Consider the following 11,865-nt stretch of genomic DNA (forward strand, 5'->3'; position numbering starts at 1 on the left):
TGCACCACTGCCTTTGAGTAACTGCAGATACCCTTGAGTCAGCTTTACCCAGTCATCAGAGTGCATGTGAATGAATCTATGACTGACCTCCAAATGGTGGCACAGAATAAAATGTGTTATTGTGGCAATAGCTGATGGTGAGTAAAATCTTGGTGATTTAAAAAACCAGAAGTACCTTCTTCTCCATTTGAGCGTTACGAGACGATTTAAATGAGAATTGACTAGGGTGAAGACAAACTTCTCAGAACTGAACAGAAGAAAATCTATCTCTGCTTCATTCGTTTCTCTCTGATCCACTGCTTTGTATTCTGCCCATGATACAGCAGCAGAGATGCTGATAAGTTGTGATTACTGCCTGCATGCTGAGTTCTGCGTAGCCTCCAGGGAAGCTGCATTGCCTGAGACTTCCAGGAGCTCAGGAGGGGTTTGAGTCTTCAGATCACTTTTTTCCCCTCTAAATGCAGTCCTGTCTTCGCCATATCCAGCCACAAAAAAGCAGAACATAGAAGAGCAGTCCTTATAGAGCTAGCTTCCTCCCAACAAACATTTCAGCTTTTGTTTGATTTCTTTCTGCAGCCTTCTAGCTAAGACCTGAATGCATAATCTGCTCTCACTGTTTGGTGTTTGTTGATAAAACATATTTTTAGCATGTTTTTCAGGATTTTGAGTGGGTGGATTTGAGCTCAGTGATGAATAATTGTTTGGAAATGATGCAATAGATTAAGAACTGCCTGAGAATGGGTTTACACTGAGTTTGTTGTCATATGCTATGTTGTAAAATAGCCATAGATTCCGTTTTGAATTGAGTTTAAGCATCGTTTTAGCTTTAGGTTCAGGTGAACTACAACAGCTAATCTAAAGTCGGTTCGACTTTTTGTCTGATGCAGCATTAATCTCTCCTGTTTTCACTCGTGGGAAAATGAGAAGTGTAAATTGCTGACATTATTTTATGTTAATGTTGTGCACACTTGGAGACTCATGCATAATTAATGCCTATGTCCAAGAATGTGGATAAACATATTTTTTAGCAGTAGTTAATTATCAGGTTCACGAGTGGTTCTGAATCTGCTTTATCCAGCAGAGTAAAGGACCAGAGGGGATAATAGCTGGTTCTCTGTTCCTCTTGAGTTACATGGTTCTGGGCACAAAGGTGTGGTGTATTTCAGGAGGATCATGTAGTGACCAAGATGTTTATGCTTTTAGTGGCTCATCAGGTGGTTGAACGTTATAGAGCAGGGGTCTTGAACTGCAGGCCTCGAGGGCCGGTGTCCTGCAGATTTTAGATCTCACCCTGGGTCAACACACCTGATTCAAATGATTAGTTCATTACCAGGCCTCTGGAGAACTTCAAGACATGTTGAGGAGGTAAATTAGCCATTTAAATCAGCTGTGTTGGATCAAGGACACATCTAAAACCTGCAGGACACCGGCCCTCGAGGCCTGGAGTTCGAGACCGCTGTTATGGTGGAACCTATGTTAAATCTAGTTTCTTTTCCTTGCAATTTGTTTTCCAGCCTAAAGCATGAAGTGAAAGAGGACTGTTAATGACACACAGCAGTGATACTTTTGTAGTCCAAACTGTACATGTAGCTGACATAGAAAATCCATAACCTTTTGTAGACCTCAACCCAACCCAACTCAACACCAAGATGCCATTTCTTCAGGGGTTTTTTTGGTTTTCAGTTACAAAATAATGTAAATTTTAAATTGGTTTGCAGTGTTTGTTATAATAGGTTGATTTTATTTTTAATGATCAATGAAAAATTAAAACTTATATCTATCTGGATGAGTAAAATTTTGTAAATATGTATTTGTATTGCTGTGACTAACTTCTCTTTAGTTAAGGACAAAATACTTGCTTAAAGTCATAATTAAGGAGAGATGCTAGTGTTTTTCCCTGTAGCTGTCTTTCTGCCTTATTTGCCTTATGATCCCCAACAGCTCAGAATAACTCAGAATGATGTTAGTGTCTTCGCTGACTGAGACAGGATGGGGGAGGTAAGGAGTGAGATGTTCTGCTGCAGAGCAACAGACCAAATCCTGATATAGCGACAGCTTACTGAAGCTATTATTGTAATGGAGGTTTTCTGGGATGGCAGAGCTACTGCTAAGCCTTGCTAAATACAATAGGTCAGACTGCATCTGTGTGGCTTTTGGCTCCTGCAGCTATCCCACCAAACATACACACTCCTATTGAATTTTCCATCTGTTGTAGCACCAAGATTAATCTTTGTATTCTGTGTGAGTAGTGAGTAGCCTCATAGGAAGCAGCGGTGAGAGCTGTTGCCCCAGGTAACTGTTTGGGTTGGAGGTAATTAGCAGACGTGTGAGTCTTTACTCACCGAAGGCAAAGGACAAAGTGTTTTTTAGCAAAAGTCATTCACTCCGAGGAACATTGTTAATTAGGAATGAGATCATTTTTTTTCTTCACAGTCAAGTTAATGTTCTCAAGATAAATTTACAGTCTGGAGGGGTTTTTTTTCCTGCCTTTAAAATTGCAGGGAAAATTGGTCATTATAAAAATTTTATGTGTGCCTTTTATAATATATAGGCTTTTGATGAACCGCCAGGATCATAGATTTGTCCAGAACTGTAGTCATCTAGAAGTAAGAAGTCACCAATCAGTAGGAAACTCACACAGCTGGGAATTTAAAAAAAGAAGAAGAAGCCTGAAACAAGATTTAAAGGGATCTATTGCACTTTCTTTTCTTTCTTTCTTTCTTTTTTTAATTTTCCATCACTCACAATCAGACAGGCAGATAACTTTATAACTGTTGTGCTGTTTCAGCAGTTTTGGTCTACTCTTGTCTGTCAGTGAAAGAGATATCCATGTCCCAGAAACACAGAAACCCCACCCACTTACAGTTCAAACCTTCTTTTTGGTCAGGAGCAGCCTATCAGAAAAAAGCAGGCTTAAAGGGAGGGTGGCCTTCAAGGGAGAATAGCTAAATGAGCTTGTTTCAGGCAGAAAATTGATTGAGTTGCTAATCAAAGGCCTAATATGAGACCAGATATAAGATAAGATCCTTGAGGTGTTAATTATGCAAAGACACTCTAGTGAGAGCTGGAACGGAAACTATATGATAAAACAGTTATGTCTGTGAAGGTTGTCAGTCATCCAGGTCATCGTAGTCTAAGGAGCTTGTAAAGAAAAGCATCTGGACTTCTTAGAATAGAAGTCCAAACACTTTTCTCTACAAGCTCCTTAGATAAAACAGTTACAATGACAAAAGATTGATCTGTCTTTTACAGGTAAACATAAGGCAACCAGACTTCAGTGGTGGACTTCAGAGAGAGGTTCTGATGTACACTTGGAGCTAACCCAGAGTACCAGTAGTAACTTCTACTTAGGCTTATTTCTGAAGCTTTGCTGCATCTTATATGGTCCTCACAAGCAAATTAAGGTTGTCAGACTGTCATCATGTGCACAGTATAGTCAGACACAGCATCAACTGGAAAAGTGTCAGAGTGCAAAAGATACAAACAACGTGAGACCATACACACCTGCTTTACAACTTTTAACCAGACACACTGACTCATTTGCTGATGCAGACCTTGAGTTGCTTTGTATTAGTTTGACTTTTTTTTTCAAATTATGATCATTTGCTAAGGTTAAAGTACTTCCCCACAGTCCTGCCTAAAGCTCAAACAGAGATCTAAACATAATACAGCTAATGCACAAAGGAGTCTAATCGGTGCATCTAAAGTGCATATTTTCAACAATATCGCATAACATGAACAAAATCTAAAGAAAGTAAAGGTTCATAAAGACAGTATTTATTTTCTTTAATAAATGTTGTATCAAATCTGGACACATACACACACACACACACACACACACGCACACAGACATATATATATATACACATGCAGATGTACACTCACCCCTCCAAACGCCTTCAACGCTTATTCCCCTCCGATGCTGCAGGCCCGGATGTACTGTCTACATTGGCTGTCTCTCACCCTTTACCCATCCCTGTTGCTTGTCATGTGTTTCTTTGGTGTATTAAGAGTTTTTTCATGTGCTATGTGCAGAGGTGTTTTTTTTTCTGTTCTCAAACTGATCTCCCTATTGAAGCTCAGTCTGGGGGGAGTTATTTTTTTTTCTCCTTATCTTTCCTCATGTGGTACATTTTGCATTGTTATACCTCTCTGACCTGTCTTCCCCATGTGATGTTTTTGTGTAATGTATGTATGGTCGGAGGGTAAGATGGCGCCGCCATTGCGTGCAATAGGTCGGCAACATTAACATGAAATTTCCCCTTGTGGGACTAATAAAGGTATCTTATCTTAAATCAATCAAATCATAAACAGCTGTCCTGCTTGGTAGAGCAAACCAACAGCTAAAGAAATATTGAGGTTATTTATTTTTGTTGTTCACATCATGGTTAGGCAGAACAATTTAGAGTAGGTTCTTCTAAGAAGCCTGACAGCTACATATGAAAGGCTGAACCGAGTAACTTCCCTGGGCACAGAAAACAAACTCAGTTAGTGGGAAATGAACTCAGATGGGGTTTTTTCCCTCACTACAGGCAGACCACATCTACATTTTTGGACTGACACTGCTCATTTTGTACCCGTGCTGTGACCAAACTCAAATGTCACCACATCTCACACTGAGCTAATGAGGCAAACAAGTCATCTTCACTTTGAGTGTTTAAAAGTTGGAAAAATACTTCAGAAAAGTCAAATTTTATGGTTTTGTTTCGGTGTTGAATGCGTGAATGTTGCCACATCTGAGCCGCCAACAATCATCTCCCTCTGACAGTTATTCCCATATCATCTAAATGCAATATAACACCCTGGCCGAGCAGAGTGATTGCTGCTTTATTTAGAAACACTCCACTTTTTCCTGCATTGTGCCTGGTGAGTTAATTTCATGAGGAAGTGCTCGTCTGCTCCAACTAAAAAAAAAAAAAAAAATCCCTACTGACATGGAGGTAAGTGTTGTGGTCAATGCGATTTAAAGCCTTCAGGGAGACTGATTTTAAAAGCTTTATGTTTTATTTATAATCTCTAATTGAGGAAGGTAGCTCTCTGTGTGCTTGTGAGATTTGTGATGTCTAATCCAAGTCCGGCCAGATGCCACAGAAAGTGATGAAGTTTATAACACTCGTGCTTGTTTGTCGAAAGCCCCTGATTATCAGCACAGTCTAATTAACTGACTGTTCAACCAGAGGCTGTTTATTAAACACATCATAGGTCAATCTGGTTATAAACTTTTGCTACTGAATCGCAGAAGGAAGAGAGTTATAGTGCCGTAAAGCCTGATGCTCAGTCACTGCAGTATTGAGCCTTTAAAAAGCGTTTGCTCTAGTTAATGTATATTTGTATAGCAACAGAAAAATGCATCTGGTCAGCAACTAGTATTTTTTTGTTTTTATGGGTTTTAAAAAAAATATCTGTTACATGTTCAGAAAATTTGATTCACATCTTGTTATCTTTTAACTCAGGTTTTCTTTTCCTGCTATAAGTTCTTTCCATTAGAAAAGATCCAGGATCACTCTCAATATACCAAATACATCACCTGTTGTTTGTGTAACGTTTCTAATTTGACTGCTGGCTTGTTGCTGACATTAAGAATGCACATCAGATGGCAGGCTAGACTCACATGAATAAATAATTGGGCATTCGTGTGTAGAATATATATTTTTAAAAAGGATCAAAGTCTTATTTAAACTGTCAGTGCAATCGATTGCAGTTGCTGTCATTAATGGATCAGGAAGACATTTAGTCCTCAGATTATACCCATGTTTGTTTGGATTGTAAGCAGTTAATGTTGTGATCAGCTGAATGTTAAACCCTTGCTGATATGACTGCTGGCATTAACCTTCAGGCTTATACATTCACACACACATGCATAAACACACGACTGATGGATTTTTTCAATTAGTTCTTGACTAAAAGCCCCACAGTGAATCTTGTGTTTATAGAGATCGTAATGTTTCATTTTCTATCTAATATGGAGAGGTGTCCATTTAACTTAATGAGCTTTTCAGTAGCTGCAGTTTGTATTGCTTTATGTTTATTTATAACAATACCTTTTTAGCTAACCTTTCTATTACAAAGCACTGATTTTCCACACATTCTCAATCTATCTTAATGCATACTCCTATTTGCACAGTATACTCTTCATTTTGGAGTGCCTGCACTGTGAAATTCACCCAAACCAACAACTACATTTCTGTTCTATTACATTCTGATGGGGTGCTATGTGTGCTTCTCTTTTTCAATCATAATATACAATGCCTCTGGTGCTGCTTTAGATATAATTGAGAAAGAAGATGAAGCATGCACTTCCCAGCAACCCAGAGTGATGTAAGGACAGCAGAGGACTGTTGCCGCAGCCATTGCATCCCCATTATCTGCGATGGTGATGACAGGTTTACGGTAGAAACCTACAGTCTGTTTTGGATAGTGTTTTCGAAAAGAAAAGCCCCTTCCTCGCTTATTATTATATACAAACGTGCCATTATTCACTGTATTTAAACATTTTCCTTCATTCTTCAGTTTCTTGCTTTAATGCCAACTCCACTTCACTTGATTAGCCATTATTTTATTGAAAACTGATGCTGCAAAACTGAAAAACTGTTTGACATTCTTTCTGTTTTTTATGCTTTTTGACTTTATTTCGTGCTGATCTCACAGAGATTCAAAGTTCTTTCTGAATCTGGTTGTTGTTTTTTTAAGCTGAATGACTCCAGAACTGAAATAATCATAATTACACCTTCCTCCAACAGAAATAGTATTGAACTCTCTTCTAGTCTGAGCTTTGTGTTTGCAAAGAGGCTCAAAACCGAAAAGACTCTGAGCTCTTGTTTAATATACAGGCATCTAATATCATGCATTTCTGTTTAATTCTTCTTAGACACATGTAAAAAATTCAGCCATTCCTGTCACAGTCCGATTTAGAATAGGTCATCCATCCTCTTATTTGTTTCAGACTTGATTACCATAGTGGACTTTATTCAGGCTTTAGCATACACAGAATGCATGTCATTCAAAATGTCGCTACCAGAGTTTTAACACGAAGAAAAAAGAGTGACCATCAATGGCCTTCAATGACCACAAAAATTTCAGCACTTGTTGCAAAATTTCATCTTGAAAATTGAGACAATGTCATAAATTGCAGGGACAAGGTAAAAAACTTGGGCGTGTGGGTTGACGTGGTGCTCTCCTTCAAGTCTCATGTAAAAGAGATAACAAAGACCACCTTTTATGATTTGAGGAACATAGCCAAAATCAGACAGGTTTTGTCAAGCGACACTGCAGAGGTTCTTGTCCATGAATGCTCTTCTTTCTGGGCTACCAAAGAAAATTTTAGAGGTCTACAGATGGTGCAAAATGCAGCTGCTCGCATTATAACAAGAACCGGGAAATACATTACCCCTGTACTGAGATCTCTTCATTGGCTACCTTGTCAGGTTCGAGCAGATTTTAAGGTCCTGCTGCTCACCTACAAGGCTTCAAATGGATTGGCACCTTCATACCTCTCCGACCTTTTACACCTTTGCGTTCCATCCCGTGCTCTACGATCTCAGCACTCTGGCCTTCTAAAGGTTCCTAGAGACAGAAAAAAGACAATTGGAGAGCGTGCTTTTTCTTTTCGTGCCTTAAAGTTACGGAAAGTCATAGCAAAAGGAGCAAAGCAGCCCAACATTCAAAATCAGAATATTTTATTAATCCCGGAGGACATTATGTTGTCACAGTCGCTCCATGACACTAAGAACAGTACCTAACTAAGTTAAATAAAATAATACAAAATATAGCAAAAAAGCTCTAATTACAAATCTCCCAGTATATTACACTACTATACTATTATATGCTATTATACTAAAATTAAATGTATACAGTTGACACTGAGGTGCCCCTCTTATCATTTTGACTTTTTATTATTGCTGTAGAGGATGCGATATTAATGGTGTGCAACGATTGCAGTGTGTACTTGGGCTTTAGATAGAGGAACTGTACAGAGAGATGACCTCAGGCAGGAATGATTTCCTGTGTCATTCAGTGGTGCATTTGACTAATCTCAGTCTCTCACTGACTGTGCTCCTGTGACTGGCCAGTACGTCATGGAGTGGGTTGGAGGTATTGTCCAGCATTGTCCTTATCAAGGACAACATCCGCTTCTCTGACGCCAGCTCCACCCCCACAGTGTTACTGGCCAGTAACTGATCGGTTTATTGAGTCTGTTGGCATCTGCGATCCTCAACCTGCTGCCCCAGCATGAAACAGCATAAAGTACGGCACTCGCCACAACACGACTCATAGAAAATCCTGACCATTGTCATCCAAACAGTTCAACTATGAAAATCTGAAGATCATCTAGGTGTGTTCTGACAAAATTCAGATTCCTCCTGCTCCTGACAAATGTAAACCAAATCCATGTTTCTAAAAATGGTGATGATTTGATTGAGCAGGGGTGGGAGTGATCAGACCTGTGTGCCCACTTTAGCTGCCAAGGGGTGTAAATTCAGTTTACACAGGTCCAGTTGGTATTGTGTAACTTTATTGCTATTTCACAATACTGTAACTTATCAAATATGTAGAATGATGGACAAATGGATCGTCTGACTCATTTTCTTGTCTCCTCTCTTCGCACCTGCAGGGAGATAGAGGAAGAGCTGGAGGTGGTGTGGGAGGCAGCAACAAGGGAGAACCAACAGATGAGGGAGACTCTTTTGGATTCCAAACTCACTGGGGACCTCCACAGTTGGCCTGCTCATGCTCCAGATGAGATCACTACATCCTCCCAGCAGCAGCAGCACAAGCATGGGCTGGATTTCTATTGCTGAAATACCTAGAGCAATAACCTGCAGGTGTGCCTGTCTGCTCAAAATAGACTGCTCAGATAACTGTCAACTTGTTATAGTCATCATGTCAGCCTGCAGACATCCAGCAGCTTGCCTTTGTGTCAGTTTGTTGTTCTATCTGAGTGATACCTGAAATCTGTCTGGTGGATGGAAATATTTGCAATACATGGACAGAAACAGTATTCACTTAACACAGTCAAGCTGGTGAGGAAGACTTGGCTTGGGCACTAGTGATGGAAAGAAAAGCATCTTGGATAACTTTTATTTCTAGAAGTGAATGACTTTTGTATATTTTAGCATATATTTGTATTTTTTAAATTATTATTCTCAGGGTTTTATAAAACATGCAAAGTATAGTGCCATACAGGATAGTGAAGAGTTGCAAGTGGCACTCTGTGGTTATTACTTTTTTTGTTGCTAAGCGAAGGTTGCCATCTGCTGGACAAATGTAGTAACAGCATTTTTTACTGTCATGTATTTGCGGGTCTACATTTTATACAATGAATGAGAAACGCTTTCCTGACACTGTTTGAATCCCACAAAATTAAAACGACAAAAGGGCACAATTTTTTTTCATGTAGAATTGTGCATATATACGCGGTTATTTACAGACTTTTTACAGACCTTGTTTTGGACTTGCAGTTGTATTTTCATTACACAAACAGCAATGTACTGACCCTTCAGATACCATGTTAATAATAAAGAAGTTATTTCTTTTCTTTATGGCTGGACTTGAGTCATGGTAAGCCGCACTTGTCGTCTCACATCTATGTTTCATTTGATGGCATCCATCCATGAGCAGTCCTCAGGGATTATTCTATCCTGATCAGTCAATCCAAACTTAGAATAATCCTTTTTCCTTACTAGTTACTATGTTTTAAAAATCTGACGATTCTCCTGCCTAATATCAACAAAACTGGCAAATATAACAAGCTGATGATACATCCCTCCCAAAGTCACTTGTCTGTTGCAAAAGACTACATAGCTTTAAAGACCATGTAGCTCACAGATAAGGTAGCCTTATTACCAAACCTCCTCTGCAGATCGATCGATTAGTATAAAAGCGCCGCCTACAGACCAATCACCTCTCACGGAAGTAGTGATGGGATTTCCGGCTCTTTTGAGAGATCCGGCTCTTTCGGTTCGGCTCACTAAAAAGAGCCGGCTCTTTCGGCTCCGAACCGGCTCTTCAGGTTGTTTTGTTGCTTTAATTAATTTATTATTAACAATAATATAAAATTATGCACAAAAGGAATTACTAACGTAAAAACAAGTGGTTTTATTTATATATGTTTATATATAAATATATGCGGTGGCCCCTAGAGACAAAACACGTATAAACTCCAAAACACATTTCTAGCATGAACTGAACTTCCAAAGCAGAGCTACTAGATCACTTAAATCACACAATTGAAAGCATGTGTGTATTGTTTGTGTATTTATACACAGGCACTCATATATATATTCAAATAATTTAAAAAAAAGTTCATTTACCTGTTATTACCACACACCAAATCCGGTCGTTGGTACTTGCTGGCTTGTGTAGCCACAAGATAACAAAGGCTCAACACTGTGCCCAGCATCCTGGAGCACTTCTGTTGTCTTTTGTACGTGTTTTGAGTTTTTATGTGCTTCTGAGTTTTTATATGCTTCTGAGTTTTTACGTGCTTCGGAGTTTGTACGTGTTTTTACGTGTTTTGGAGTTTTTACGTGTTTTGGAGTTTGTACATGCTTCAGAGTTCGTACGTGATTTGAAGTTTGTATGTGCTTTGTCTCTAGGGGCCACCGTAAATATACTTTTATTTATTCACTCCACATAAAATGTAATAAATAAATCATATAATACAAAAATCAACTATTCACATTTCAAGTTTTAACTATTTAAATTTTCAGCTTTTTCCTTTCACAAATTTAAAGTGAAAAGAACACAAAACACTGCAAACCACAACACAATTAAATATAAATTATAATATGAAAACTAAAAGAACATGCATATTCTCTGTCATATGGACCTGCATGAATAAACTTTCTCAATCCTTTATCATCTGCAACCGAAAATAGTTGTGGATGATTACTATACCTTTCTAATGTTGTTGTCCCTGCCTCTCTTTCTCTCTCTCTGGCTCTGTTCCTGTGCTACTGAGTGTAACTACCGCCCCTCCCCCCTCTGCCCAGGCTCGCGTGCAGAGTGAAGCGGAAAAAAAGTGCGAGAGAGAGGCTGAGAGAAAGAAAAAAAAAAACCCCACGTGACGGCTCGCGATAAGGAGCCGGCTCGCGTCGTTCACGTCAAAGAACCGGCTCTAAGAGCCATTTCGTTCGCGAACGACCCATCACTACACGGAAGATGGCGTCGGCACGTGTGGAGCATCCTGCGGATTTGGTTGTGTGGGGGGTAAGAGGTCTTGAGAGACCGTGTTATCCCTTTGATGTTTGCACGAGCATGACCCTAAAAGCGCACTGAAGTCTTGTAGACAACCTGTTGTTTACAACAGAAAGGCCGCAGTTTGAAGAATTTCTTTGTTGGAATATTGAAACTAAACATCCATTGCATAAGGAAAAATTGCAAGAATAAATATAAATAATGGAGTTGTTCCTGTAATTACACTTACTAGTGCTTTATTGCCAGGACAGCGGCTTCGAGAAGCTCCTTAATGGTATTTAAAATCGCTGGGAATGTGCATGATCGGGGTGTACTCTGATTTATTTCTTATGTGACTATGTCGAAATAGTTTTGTTGTTGTTTTTTTTGTTTTTTTTTTTGCAGCAACTAGTGCTTTTAATCTGCGGGCCTGCAATTCTAATTTTCTGAAAGTTCTCTGATCCTGTCCCTGTTCGTGATTGGTTATATCCTGCCAGCAGCGACCCCCCTTTGTGTGAACGTGTTCGTGGCTAAATTGGGAAAACCAACCGTTGATTTGCTGAGTCGTGAATAGGGATGGGTACCGGTGTCCTGACATAAACGGTAGTAACCAGACCGAAAAGCAGCGCACATTTCGGTGCTTTATTTCAGTGCTTTTTTTCCCTGAGCTGTGATACACTTCTAGCCAAT

At 39.4% G+C, this 11,865-nt stretch overlaps 1 protein-coding gene across 6 annotated transcripts in view; it reads left to right on the forward strand.

Annotated features, from left to right (window-relative positions):
• The window catches only part of cep89 (centrosomal protein 89), a 54,343-nt gene extending 44,808 nt beyond the window's left edge, over positions 1-9,535 (forward strand). For all 6 annotated transcript variants that reach the window (XM_085293764.1, XM_085293678.1, XM_085293363.1 and 3 more), the window contains one exon: positions 8,612-9,535. In XM_085293764.1, coding sequence (XP_085149890.1) covers positions 8,612-8,798 — 187 coding nt within the window. In that variant the 3' untranslated portion in view covers positions 8,799-9,535. The remainder of the gene's footprint in view (positions 1-8,611) is intronic.
• Positions 9,536-11,865: the final 2,330 nt, after the last annotated feature.

The sequence above is a fragment of the Mchenga conophoros genome, linkage group LG1 (assembly GCF_057382185.1).
Source record: "Mchenga conophoros isolate Kocher_MC1m ecotype Shallow Benthic linkage group LG1, M_conophoros_male_GT1.1, whole genome shotgun sequence".
In the NCBI taxonomy this organism is placed as follows: Eukaryota; Metazoa; Chordata; class Actinopteri; order Cichliformes; family Cichlidae; genus Mchenga; species Mchenga conophoros.